This window comes from Protopterus annectens, chromosome 9.part0 (assembly GCF_019279795.1).
Source record: "Protopterus annectens isolate FY-2018-M chromosome 9.part0, PAN1.0, whole genome shotgun sequence".
Classification (NCBI taxonomy): Eukaryota; Metazoa; Chordata; order Ceratodontiformes; family Protopteridae; genus Protopterus; species Protopterus annectens.
In genome coordinates, this window is record NC_056743.1 from 1,253,605,515 (window position 1) to 1,253,620,299 (window position 14,785).

General features: G+C 38.0%; 1 protein-coding gene across 1 annotated transcript in view; it reads right to left on the reverse strand.

Annotated features, from left to right (window-relative positions):
* Positions 1-14,785, reverse strand: part of P2RX3 (purinergic receptor P2X 3) — a 684,798-nt gene that overhangs the window by 442,689 nt on the left and 227,324 nt on the right. Inside the window, exons 3-4 of the mRNA XM_044084177.1 lie at positions 5,205-5,276; positions 3,514-3,552 (exon numbers count right to left, since the gene is read on the reverse strand). Of these exons, the coding sequence (XP_043940112.1) occupies positions 3,514-3,552; positions 5,205-5,276 (111 nt within the window). The remainder of the gene's footprint in view (positions 1-3,513; positions 3,553-5,204; positions 5,277-14,785) is intronic.

Here is a 14,785-nt window from a genome sequence, read left to right on the forward strand (position 1 = left end):
AAGCTACCTACTTACACAATGCTCTCACATTTAAACTTCTTAAAGAAAGTTATTGCTCTCTCTTTAGCTAACAAACTCTCAATACAAGACATCTCTACATTTAAACTCATTTCTCAAACTAAAAATGGATATAAAAATAAAAAAGGCAAAACTCACCAGCACAGTGTAAAAACAATTAAAATGTAAAACATTGAAAAATAAATGGACTCATACCTATGACCTAAATAAATTACAATTTTATTCCACACTCTGGAATTTTTTAATAAAGTTGTTTTACATTTTATTTCATTTTTCTGTCTAAATACACCCTAGTACATTGTGACAATAAGAGAGAGAGCATAAGCTGGCCCCGTGCATCCTGGAACAAGATACCCAATGAAATTATTGCCTTAGACTATCTTCTTGGATAATTTTTCTCATTTCTAAAGAAACTTGAATGGACAATTGACTAAATAACATTCTTATATCTGCGTTAGAGATTCAGGTTAGTTATGTGTTGTACAAACCTTGTGCTTCTCAACCTGTTATACTGACTTTATGCAATTGTGATTTAATAATGATGTTGATAAAAAATCTAATTTACTATTATTTGTGTCTTATTCCATATTCTGTGTAATGACATGTTATGTTCAATTGAAAATCCTGACAAATTTGTATACCCTACATTAAGGGTATGGTTTGTTTGTATTATTCAAATTTTATGTATACATGTTGCTGTCAAGTCTAACATTTTGTACGTGTCAGTTAATTTACTTAACATACATTTTGACTTAGTGAACAAAATCACAGTCTTAAACTGCTGTACAAAACAGTGTCAAATAATAGAACTAAAATAAAAATAATAGAAAACACTCATTTTTTTGAAAAGTTGAGCCAGACTTTACAATGCTACCTTCAAGGTTGCACAAAATCAGTTTCCGATTTCCTCCCACGTTTCAAAGACATGCATCTGAAGCTTTTCTCCCCGGGCATCTGTTGAAAATTGGCTTTGTTCCAAATCAGACTTTCCCAGTAAACAAATGTTAAATAAATAAACAAATAAAATCAGGAAAAGTGGAAAATTTGTAAAAACACAGCCTTCTCTTTTTCTGTCTTCTCTAAGTCCCATGACTGCACAACAAAGCACATCACCTGTGACAAGGCAAACCCTGCTGTACTAAGATGTTGACAACACTTAAATATGATTTTATACATACATTATTTCTAGATCTGACAACAAAATATATAATCAATGACAGTACTCCCTGTACATTTACTTCAACACTTGTTAGAGACCGTAAATACTTACGTAGTAGATACATGCTACCCAGTATCACTCACACATAACCCTCATATGTGTAACTTATATCTGTCTTATGCTTTCTAATTTATGTAAAGATATTCAGGTTCTTTAAGCTGAATTCTTAAAATGGCATTATATGTCCTGATCAACAGACAATTGGATGGCCCTTACTTGGAATGACATGAAACACATCTGATCGTCAGAATGCTTTCTAGTAGTTCTTGGGAGTCATATTTATTTCAACATTTTGCACAGCCCCAGATTTTCCACCACAACCTGCTGGTAACTTAGTATGAAGGATAGTCTTTCTCATGATTCTTCATACTAAGCCCACTGGTGTCCCACCATTGTGGCATAAGTGCTATGCTGGTTATGAACTTTCTCACTGCCAAATGTTTAAACATTTCTGGGCGACAGATACAGCAGCATCAGAGAAGGTTGATGGTGCAACCCCGCCCCACTAGACACAAAGACATACATACACACATACACACATACACACACACACACACACACACACACACACACACACACACACACACACACACACACAAATACACACACACACACACACACACACACACACACACACACACACACACACACACACACACACACACACACACACACACACACACACACACACACACACACACTCATATACACACACATACACACATACAGGCTCTCACACACAGACTCACATCCATACAAACAGACACACATAGACTCACACGTACATGCACACACAGACTCACATCCACACAGACATACACAGACTCACACACACACACACACACACACACACACACACACACACACACACACACACACACAAACACATAGACTATTACACACAGACTCATATCCACTCAAACAGACATACATAGGGTCACACACACACACACACACACACACACACACACAAGCACACATCATATCCATGTGCAGATAATCACATGGCATTTCAGGAGTGGAGCTGACCTCATATAAAACAATGAATATGCTAAGAATTTATCTTATGACTGCAGTAGCACTGGCCCATTATTTTTCTAGGTATATGCGATCCTTAACTGAAACAACAAACTCTTTCTATTCTGGCATGGCTAAGTGAGTGTTCATATAAAAATGTGAGTAATTTCAGAAAAATATCCCATAAACTGTGTATGTTTTAAAATGTCAGACATTATGTCATTGTACATGTCAGTCTTGTGTATTTTCTAATGAATATAGTACTTGTATCTCACATGTATAAATGTAATGTATAGTTGGAGCTTTTCTCCTCAGGCCTCTGGTGAAAATGGACATATTTCCAGTTGGACTAGCCCGGTCAACAAATGTAAAATAAAAAATAAATAAGTAAATAATATCCAAGTTGTTTCCTTAAGAGACACTAAGGATACCATTCCCTTTAACAGGAAAAGTCTCCCTTTTTGGGGAATGGATGAAGCATAAGAAATACGTTTTCTCCATAGAACATGCTCATTGTTTTAAAAAAGTGCTTTTCATCTTCTTCTTCTTCTTCTTTCGGCTAGGATAATTAAATACAGTGACATATGATATCCTCAGACATGGAACCATTTCAGTCAGTGATGGTGTATAAATATATTGACATATGATATCCTCAAACATGGAACCATTTCACAGTCACTGATGGTGTATAAATACACTGACATATGATATACACAGATGTGGACCTATTTCACAGTCAGTGAAGGTATATAAATACATTGACGTATCATATCTTCAGATGTGGAGCCATTTCACAGTCACAGATTGTGTATAAATACATTGACATCTGATATCCTCAGACATGAAACCATTTCACAGTCACTGATGGTATACAAATGCATTGATATATGATATCCTCTGACATGGAACCATTTCACAGTCACTGATGGTGTATAAATACATTGATATATGATATCCTCTTAACCTTCACATTTCTTACTAAATGTTTCTCACGTTTTACAATCTTTTGAACTAAGGTTTAGATTTTTCTAGCCTTATGGCATTGCAGACCAGTGAAGCAGAAGGCGTATGTTCAAGACAAAGAAGGAAATTGACTACTTAGTTTCCGCAACATACTTCATACAGTTTTAAATTAGAGAAATATACATGAAAAATTCAGAAGTATTTTATCAATGCAGATTTACAAATGACTAACAATTCTTGGGTGAAAGATGCACAAAAGCCTCACCATTAACTGCTGCTGGGCCAGAATTTCTGAAACAGTTTTCATCCCTTTGGCATGCATACTTCATGTCATTCTGCAGTGAGCAAAACAAAGAAATACATTATTGTGGTTAAAACATTTAGACATGCATGCATTTATAACATATCAGGCCACTGTAGCTGACTGCATCAGCAGGAACTATTCCAGTGTTCATTAAAGAGCTCTGCCAATTCATGAACTGGTTTAACAGATAACTTCATTTACCTCATTCAAACAATGGTAAAATTTATTTCAAATAGGATTCCTAGTCACCTATGTTTGCACACATGCAGTTTCAGTGACATGCAGAAGAGGAGTACAATTTTGCTACAAACCACACTCTTTCATTCTATTATTCCCACTCAGTCACCTAGGAAACTGGTCATATGTTATGCTCAGTTACGCTTCAGTCTGAAAGCATAGGGACACAGCAGTCACATCTGCTGTTGGTGATGTAGGATTGGCTAGCTAACCAGATGATAACAGTATGAAACTATATCATTGTTCTTGGGACTGTGTTTTTTGCCTGTGTCACTATGAGTGGATTCTATAGTGCGCACACTGGGAATCACCCTTCAAGCTTTCTCATTAAATTAGGGGCCTACACTGATGCATTGTCTGAGGTATGCAGGCACATGATGCATTGGTGGAGGCATGCAGGCACATGCAGACTGCCACTAGCTGCATTTCATGTGCATGCTACAGAGAGAGAGAGTAACTCACACATTAAACACTATCCTACCCTCAGTATGATGGCCTGATTAGCTCAGTGCAAGGTAACACCCATAGATAATTTTCTACTTGGACCCTACCAATGATATGATGTACTAGGATAATGCACCCCATAAAATGCAGTGGAGATGGATCATGGCTCAATAGGGGAGTCTTATGAGCCAAGAAAACAGCAGAGAAGCTTCTTAAAAAAAGCATTTGATTACAGTACCCGAAAACTTTCCCGCCAGGGGTCAGCTGTACTGGCTACCAGTTAGAAACAGCATACATCCTCTCTTCATTAGAACCATTATCTATCATTAATACATAGTTACTGAAGTTACAGCTTTTTCCACCAGGGATCAAAATACTAAAGGTGATTGATACATGGGAAAAGAAGTCCCAATCTGCCTCAAAATGGTCAGTATCACTGAATGACAAAAGCACACATCTAAAGTGATGTCAGCTTCTCCCTGTCAGGAGGAATGGAAACAAAGAGTCCACGTTTATTGCAGGTCCAGTTTGTCCCAGTAGATATCAGAGTACCTGCTGTGAGTAACATGTTGGCACTACAGATCCAACCTCCCACAACAAATCATGGACCATTGTCTGTAGGATCACACATGCTCTGCATACTTAGTCTCTAACAGGAAAGAATCAAGCATACCAGAAAGTGGCAAATCAATAGCAACTGCTGTCAAAGTGTATGTCGTGGGGGGGGGGGGGTCTGTTGTAGGATGACTCACAACTAATGCATTCTCAAAATGTCCTGTCCCTGCAGGAAGGACAGGCACTGAGTGGTGATGAATGTACAGCTGCAGCCATCATAGAGTGTCCAGTAGAGGATCAGTATGCCAAATGTAAGGCAACTCAGATTAACCCAGCACTCAGCTCTACCTCAGCACTCAGTTCTCTATCAATTTAAAAGGCATATAACATTCCTGAATATTTATTCATGAGTACGTAAGTAAGATGGCAAGATACTGTTATTCTTACCTCAGGGCAGAGTCCAGCTGTTTGATTTTCTGTAGTTATCAGCTTTGTAATGATGACAAATACAGATGAACCCTGTCATAGGAAACATGTGAGTAAACTTTGATTTCTAGTTATCCATGGAATAATTAAACAGTTTATCTTAAAATAAGCCTTACAAAATAATTCTACAATAAGTACAGCACAGGTAATCTCACTTGTTTAACAGCAAATAAACTGAAAATGGAGAAACCCCTAACAGACAAAACAAATACGACTGCCAACATTTCATTTCTAACCCTCTAACCTATTTCCATATACATTTAAAATATTTAACACTGATGAGCCAAAAGATTTATACCCATTAAAAAAAGAAGAGGAAAATATTTTATGCATGTGTTCACATCTGCAAAGAAACATATTCCACATTAAAGTAATGAATGCCCTGCAGCTGAACATACATTTAAATACCTCTCATATCACTGAATGCAGTGACTGTTGTAAACATTTCTTAAAATGGCCACACAGCTCTTAAAGATATTGCAAATAACACAGTCTGGTTCTGTACTACAGCACCTTTCAACTCACGCAATACTGAATGAATAAAAAGCATCAAATTCATAATAACAGCACAGGGGCAGCAGACAATACCTGCCTTTATTTCCCACTCTGCATCCTCACCTTTTGACCTACACACAAATTACTGCATTAACATTGGTATACAACACAGTTAAGAGCAGAACTAATCTTGTAAGTGGCTTTAGGAAACAATCTAATAAATACCATTGTTAAGTAACAGCTACACTGAAAAAAAAACAGTTACTATCCTTAGTTACCACAATGAAACTAACCCTTTCATTTCCTTTCCCCACTCCCTCTGTCAAGATTTACCAAGCATGTTCAACTGTTCCAGGTGTCTTACCTTCTATGACCCATTCTGGTAACTTTTTACACCAATCTACCATCCTCTATATGAAGAAGTGTTTCCTAATGCTTATTATAAACAAAGGTCTCTTAATCTGATAATCATACCCTTTCTAATGCATTGTCTCCTTCCAGTTCAATCTTGCTTTATAAATCCATAATTAACATATTCCCCAGTTTCTATTCTTTTCCTAGTAGAAGTGAGACAGGGCTCCTTAATCAACTCCTTAACCATCATTCTGTTTATCTCCAGTACCATTTTGGTTGTCTTTCTGTGTACAATTTCTAGGCGCTGATAATTTTCCTTTTTGGAAGGACTCCCGAATTGTATACAGTATTCTAGCTGTGATGTTATAAAGGTCTAGTAGAGGGGCGTTATCATTATCTTATATTTGAATGTAATACACCTGGATGTTTCCAGCTGACCCTCCCCCCTTCCCAAGTTATTATTCTTCTGAGGTATATCATCATGTTCTTAGAATGGATAAAGCAAAGGTGCAACTTACTGAACCATATCTCCAGGCTCTTCAGGAACCCCAACAGGCTTGCAGCCATATAATATACTATCTCATCATCAACTTTGAAGCAACACTTTGAAAGAGATGGATTCAGTTTTCCATACTTTTCTGATCACAAGCAAAGAGATAACATAGGGATGGACTTAACACTTATTACTGTGGGATGGACACCACTTATTATATTTCTCCCACTATAAGCCCCCCATACACTACCAGTTTCTTCCCTTCTGTTATCTAACCATGGCTTCACTCGGATTTATTTAAGTAATTCATTCCCTGCTTATATTATCCTTATTTTTGTAAGCAGTCTATATTGGTGGACTAAATCAAAGGTTATGCTAAAATCTAGATAGGTCGCATTCTCAAAGTTGAATTTATCCATCTCAGATTCGTAATAGTCAAGCAGTATCTTTCTGCAGTGAATCAGTGCTGGAGGTAAATAAAAGGCCCATGTTGTACCACACACCTAGTGAGCCTTGACTTCAGGACTTCATACTTTTTATTAAAGTCAGATTCACTGACCTGTACTTCTCTGAGATATTCCTTTTGCTGACTTTGTACTTGGGCATGGCTACTGCCTCCAGTCTTTTGAGATCACCCCTTCTCCAAGAGACCTTCTGAAGAGCTCTGTCAGAAGTTCAGCTTGTATCACAGGAGCCATATTGAGAATCTGGGGTAATATCATATCACTCTCATGAGCCTTTCCTCCCTTACAGCCTCTAATGTCTTCTTCACTGTGTCAGCTGCTAACTCCTTTTTTGTCCAGCCATCCTCTTTGTAACTCCTGCCTCTCAGACTGACATCTTGTTAGACAAGAAACATGACCAAATCTAAATAAAATCTACCAGAAGATGAACATAAAAACAATAGCCAAAACCAAGAATGCCCAACAGGCACACAGTAATATGTTGAATATATGGCAGGATATTTATTTGTGATTTACTAAGTATAATTTAGGTTCTGATGAATTTTGAGTTAATAACAGGATGAAAGCGCTAAACCTACTGTTTTTATAATTTTGTACTGCAGGTTGGTCAGTATGGTCTTTTCACTGTGTGGCTGTTGGGCGTTCTTGGTTTTGGTTAATAAATATTAATTTAATATTCTTAACTTTTCCCTGGTCTCTATAATTAAGGTCTAATTCTGGCCTTTCTTTGATACTTTCTATATTTTCCTATCTAACTTCTTTTTCTTTGTTGCACATTACCTAAACAACCTGTTTTAATCTCTTTCCACCCTCTGGGCCTCCTGCTTATTCGTCCATGCCCTGAATTCCCTGTCTTTGTCTCTTATAGCTATTTTCAATGCCCTACTCACCTATACTTGTGTCCTGTTAATAATTACCTCAGTGCACTTTTCAGACCCAAAAGAGCTGCCTTTAAGATAACCCATAACTCCTTTCACTCTTATACTTTCCTCCAGTATCCAATAGCATTGCTTCTAACTCTTCTTATTTCTTGTAGTTGACACCCAGTAATCCTATACTCTTGTAATCTTTGTGACTAGGCCTAGGTCTTCTTTCTGTGGCCAGTGTGAATTACACCATTGCATAGTCACTGCTTACTAGTGGAGTCATAGTTTGCAGCTCCATTACCTTGCTTGTTTTTAAGAAAAATAGATCAATAATGTTCCCCTCCCTTATTCTTTCTGTCTCTTGATATTTTAACACTAAACATTCATAACTACAGCATGTGTCATAAATTATTCTCCAATAATATTAGACATAAAGATATAGGAAATGTACTAAAAGTAGTGTTCCCTATAATTATTTTGTGCACAGTAAATGCGCTAAAGCAAAATCAGATTTGGTTTATTTGTCTGACACTGTAATTGCACCAGACATAGAAATATCCATTGTCAGACATGACCTGCATGACCTAGGATAACAGATTAAACAGATAATGCAACATGGTACATCTGAAAGTAAGGAAACAGATGTACATTTAATACTACCTTTTCACAACAAATCAGAAATATGATGTGAAATGAATATATGAAATGAATAAAAAATAATTATGCAATATGAGCACAGTTGTAACAAATACATAACACCAAATTATTACAAAGATTCATGCAAAAGTTTATCAAGGAAGGTCATTCAGCTGAAATGTCTGAATAGTGAGTGAACTGTGTAAATTCACTCAATTTAATTTCTCCAAGTCTTTTGGGTTTCTAATACCATGATGGAAGTGGACTCCATTCCAAAGTCAAAGTACGATTAAAGTTCATGAAATTAGTATTGTGCCAGTGTTTCATGTTAGCCTGAAGTGCTCTTCGCAGCACCTGCAATGTGCCCAGAGTTGACTCTTTCTGCAATTCATATGGGGTTACATGTATTGGTAGCATATCTAAATAAGACTGTAAATTCTTTTTTATGAGAACCAAAAACTGAACGTGAGGTATAAGGTCATAAATTCCTCGCTCCAGTAAAACTGGCACTTTTTAGTAAAGCAAATAAGAAGAAAGTAGAAATATAAATAGTACATTGGCGTGTAGTCTGAATGTGTTCTGAGTTTTTATGATTCTTTTTTATGAGACCCATTGCTCCTACTACTATTGGAACTGTCTGGGTATCCTTCTTCCATATTGCCCTAATTTCTGCCTGCAAATCTTGATATTTTATGACTGTGTGTCTCTCTGTATGTAAGACACTGTAATCAACGGGTGTAGCAATTCAAGTGATCAATATTGCTTTTGTCTTCCTTTCACGGTCTACTATATCTGGTTTTCTCTCACCCACTTTTTGAACTGTGCTTAATGGGTGATCCCTTGTGATATAAATGTCATCATTCTCTACAATGGTTTGTAGGTCATGTTTCCAATGCTTCTCAGCTACTTCGATATTGTAATGTTTGCAACAGTCTTGACACATTGTTTTTCAGTATACAGGCCCTCTGCCATTAGTGTATCACACCCAGCAACAAGATGTGTAACTGTTTTGAGTTCTGTTTCGCAGAACATACATTTGTCTGTTTCTCCCACATGTTCAATGGACTTTGTAAACCAATGTGTAAGTAGTCCACTATCCTGTGCTACCAACATTAATCTTCCATCTTTTGGTTTAAAGTCACCTGTCCTTAATCATTCCTGCATCAGATCCTAATCAACATGAGGTTGAACCAGGAGTTTTCTGTATTTGCAAATATATTTATGCCATTTACACATTTCCTGCATTCTCACTTGGTACTTTTCCTTATATTCTTTCTTTTCTGTTTTTGGCACATTCAGTTGCTGCCTGATTTTTGTCTACTTCTGGTTTGATTTACATTCATGCTTCACACTGAATGCTTCTGCTAAACTAAGCACAGAAGTCATCTTAGACTTGCTCTCTTCATGTTTTACAGATGTCACAATATTTGAATCTGATGACGTCAGCAGATAAGCATGCAGTCCAACAATTGCAGATCTATACATGTAATCAATTTCAAGGAGGCCCATACCTCCTTCAGAACATACCTCTCAACTTTCCAGATTTTTGCAGAATGCCCAGATTTGCGCCTTTTATTTTTCGTCTGTTCTTCACAAAATCTGTCTTTGTCTGGCAAATCATTGCAGATTAAAGTCATTAAATAATACTAAATAATTAGAGACATGTGAGTTTCAGACTTCGTATCCTTCAGAAAATATACATTAATGCAAAATCTGTTATTCTAGCAATTTTCTAAATTTATAAGGGCAATAGTTAAAATTTGTCCCTATTTTGGAGTATTTGTCCCTGCATTATTTCTACCTTTGTCCACATTTCTTGCAGTAAGAGGTTGAGAGGTATGCTTCAGAATGAGGAATATGTAACCTTGTTATACACTGATTATGTTATATCATTTGATAAGAGTATTTTCTTGTTTTCCTGTCCAACCGATCCTCTACCTTTTGAGACAGTCACCCCAGAACTGTAAGTTAGAACAGGAAGAGCAAATTGGTTTATAGCCTGGACTTTGTTCCTAGATGTCAGGTCTGTTTTCAGTATTCATTTTAGTTTTCTAAAATATTCCTTTTTGAGTTTTGATCGCATTTTATTGTGTTTTATTGCCGATCTTTCATTAATTCCCAAATATTTATACATTCCCTCCTGCTCAAGTTCCTTTATATCATATTCATGTCGCTGACTGATATATATATATTTTTTTTGGTGCTGCAGCTTGCCTGCTTTAAAGGTTGCTTTTACACATTTATCAAGACCAAATGACATTCTTATATCACTGAGAAAGTTTTGACCACTTGCACTTATGCTTTCAGCTCCTCATCTAATTAACTACATAGTTTTAAATCCTCCACAAAACGAATATGAGAAGTCTTTACATGCTATTGTTTTCTAGGAGCCAAATTGTAATTATGACCTAATTTGTTAAATAGACAGTTTAAGGACAAGGCAAAAGATCAGTGGTGATAAAGACTCACCCTGAAATATCCCCCCCCCCTTGAATTTTGTATCCCTAGAACCATATTTTTTCTTTATCATGACTTAGCTGTCTCATGGTCACTGTAATGAAATTGATCAATGTAGTGTATATCTTATGTCTGTACGCACTCCTTTACTGATGATTGTGGGATGCTGACAAATGCAGGCATTTCAGCTAGAACTGGCATACTTAGATTATTCTGTTTTTTACAATCCTATATTTAACAACAAATGATTCCTTGTTCCATATGACTTTCTTTTGTGACCCCTTTGTTCTATTGCCTTGATTGAGTTTTCTTCTAAATGACTATAAACTCTGTCAGCATCAATTCCAGTGTATCCCCTAATGCCCACAGGCCTGCATTGCCTTCAGTATTACTTGCAAATGTCTGCTCACTGGATAATAAGATGGACTATCTGAGGATGGAGCTCACAAAAATAAGGTGAGGGACACTTGTTTGTTCATTTTCTCTGAAACTTGGCTGCATAGTAACATTAGTGACAATGCTGTGAACCTAGATGGGCTAAGTCTCTTTAGAGCAGATAGCTGTATAGCATAGTGTGGTAAAGCTAAAGGTGGTGGTGTATGCATCTATGTTAATAACAGATGGTGCAAAGACTGTAAGCTGGTTCAATCATGCTGCTCTGAAGATGTGGAAATATTGACACTAAAATGCAGACCTTTCTATGTACCAAGGGAAATCAGTGGGATATAGATCACAGCAGTGTATACCCCCCCCATGCTAAGTTACTGAAGCTCAAAATAAACTCATAATATTATATGTGAGCTAGAAAGCAGAAACACAGAATTTGCACATGTGATAGTAGATTACTTCAACAGAGCTGAGCTTAAGGAGCTGCCACCCCATTTTAAATAGTATGTCGAATTTCCACACCAGAGGGGTGAATACCTTAGACAAAGCTTACAGCGATATTAAAAGAGCCTTTAAAGTTCTGAAGCACCCCAACACAGGCAGTTCGGATCACACTGCCATCCTGCTTCACCCTACCTATAAGACAACTTTGATCAGAGAAAAAAAAACAACAACTAAACAGATCAGAGTCTGGCAGGAGGGTTCCATGGATTGCCTTCAGGACTGTTTCAATACCACCTGCTGGGAGGTCTTCAAAGAAGCGGCTATGCACAACCTCCAGTTAGACATGGACATCTATACTGAATTAATTCTTGCCTACATAAATAAATGCATGGAGGATGTAACCACCATGAAAGCCATCACTATAAGAGCTAATCAGAAGCCCTGGCTCACCAGGAACGTCTATGTGTTACTGAGGGAAAGAAACACAGCCTTCAAGGCAAATGACAAAGAAAGGTTAAAGGCAGCCGGGTCAAATCTGAAAAAGGGCATCAAAGAGGCAAAGAAGGAATATGGGAGTAAAATTCAGATCCGCTTGCAAAACTTGAGTGACACGGGAAGCCTATGGCAGGGGATACAGCAGCTCATGGACTATAAGACCAAAACACCTCAATGTGACAACAGCTTGGAATTCCTAAATGAACTGAACTCCTTCTTTGGCAGATTTGAGGAGAAGAACACCACCATACCTTCTGAAAAAAACACTGACAAAGAGGAGATAGTGCTCACCTTAAACTCCCGAGGAGGTGAGGCTTCAATTTAAGAAGGTGAATCCTAGGAAGACTGCTAGACCAGATAACATACCTGGCAAGGTGTGGAAGGGGTGTGCTGATCAGTTATGTCTGGTACTGACAGACATCTTCAACTCATCCCTTGCTATGGAGAAATTCCCCTCACATTTCAAGGAAATAAGTATTGTCCCACTTCTGAAGAAACCCAACCCTACTTGCCTCAATGACTTCAGACTGGCCACCTTAAACCCAAACATCATGAAGTGCTTTGAGAGGATTGTGAAGAAATATTTGTCTGCGGGTCTGCTTAAGTCCTTCACTCCACTCCAGTTTGCATACCGGGCAAATACATCGACTGTGGATGCTATATCAGTTGCACTACACCTTGCACTAAAACATCTAGAAGGGAGGAACAACTATGCAAGGCTGCTGTACACTGACTTCAGTTCTACATTCAGTACTGTGATACCGATGCAACTGGTGGATAAGCTTGTGAAACTCAGGATAAACAAGCACGTATGTAACTGGACTCTTGACTTTCTGATCGATAGACCCCAACGGACATGCACTGGAAACAACAGCTCTCAGTGCATAGTCCTGAATACTGGTGTTCCCCAAGGTTGTGTGCTCAGCCCCTTGCTCTTCAACATCCTCACCCATGACTATACTACCAAACATAACTCAAATAAGATTATAAAATTCGCTGATGATACCACAGTCATGGGTCTAATTAGTGGTGGGGATGAACAAAACTAAAGGGATGAGGTGAATACTTTAATTGCCTGGTGTGACAGAAACAATCTAGACCTGAATGTTAATAAGACCAAAGAAATGATTATGGACTTCAGGAAAAAGGCAAGAGTTCACCAACCACTCACTATCAAAGGGGAGGTAGTAGAGAAAGTCAAAACAATAAAGTCCCTGGGCCTTCTCATCTCAGATAACTTCTCCTGGGCTGTTCATACCAACCTTATAGTCAAGAAGGTTCACTCATTGAGGTATGGAGTGATGCTGTCATTTCTAGCTGAAAAGCCTGAATAGTGAGTGAACTTTTTTGTTGATGTAAAAAATGTCAGGATGATAAAAAAGATCATGTCAGTGTTACTAAAGACATTGTGAGCTTGCCAGTGTGCTGTTAAGATATGAACTTTCCATATTATAAGCAGTAAATACTGAGGGAATAAGAAAAGTGTCAGTGTGCAGGGCAGCTTTGGCCAGGTTTTGCAGGTGTAATGATAGTAAGTAAAATACCAGTGAAACCTGCCAGACTAGACATTCAAAAGGTATCTCAGAGCAAACAACATATTTACAAATGCAATTATGCGGACTGCATAAAAACCGATGCCAGGTAGAAAAATTTTGCCCTGAAAGTGGGGGTACCATAAATCCAAATGGGGGTTAGAATCTATGCTGTTGTAAATGAAAATGCTCCCAAAGAACACAGACATGCTGAAGACCTCCTTATTGATCTGCAGTGTAAGCATCATATAAGAAGGGCCCAGTCTAACTAAAATAAACCTAGATATATAATCTGACATTTGTTATATTTTACAGAAGAAACAAATGTATTCAGCAACCTCCAGGAGGAACTTCAAGATAAAATTAATGGAGTTAAAAGCAAATAGGATCATAGGAAGTTACTAGGCTATTAGCCCTGAGGCCCTTACAAGCCTAGCCAAGAATTTAGCCCATGTTCCAACAAGTCAGCACCCTATGTCACTGTCCACCAGGGACACAGGTGGAATCCCAGTGGTGTATTTTCTGTTCCCCATCCAGTTATCCAGGTTGCACTTAAAAAGGTTTAATGACATACCTTGCTTTATATGGAGAGGGAGTCTATTCCACAAAAGGGGGAGTCTCTGGGACATAAATCTGTCACACCAACAATTCCTATCAATGTCACAGACCAGGTTGAGGACAAGCATGCAAGTTACTCGAGTGGAGCTTGACTTGCGGATATGCAGCAGTCCCATCAGGGTGGGGTCTGATATTGCTTTGTATGCCTGACAGAGGTCACTTCTGAGGAGTCTGCAGGAGATAGAGTAGAGGGACAGGGCTTTTAGCCTATCTGTGTAGGGTAGATGTTTGAGGCCCTGGATTCTCCAGGTGAGGAACCTCTGTGGTCTCTCCAGCTGCTGCATGTGCTTTGTGAGGTACA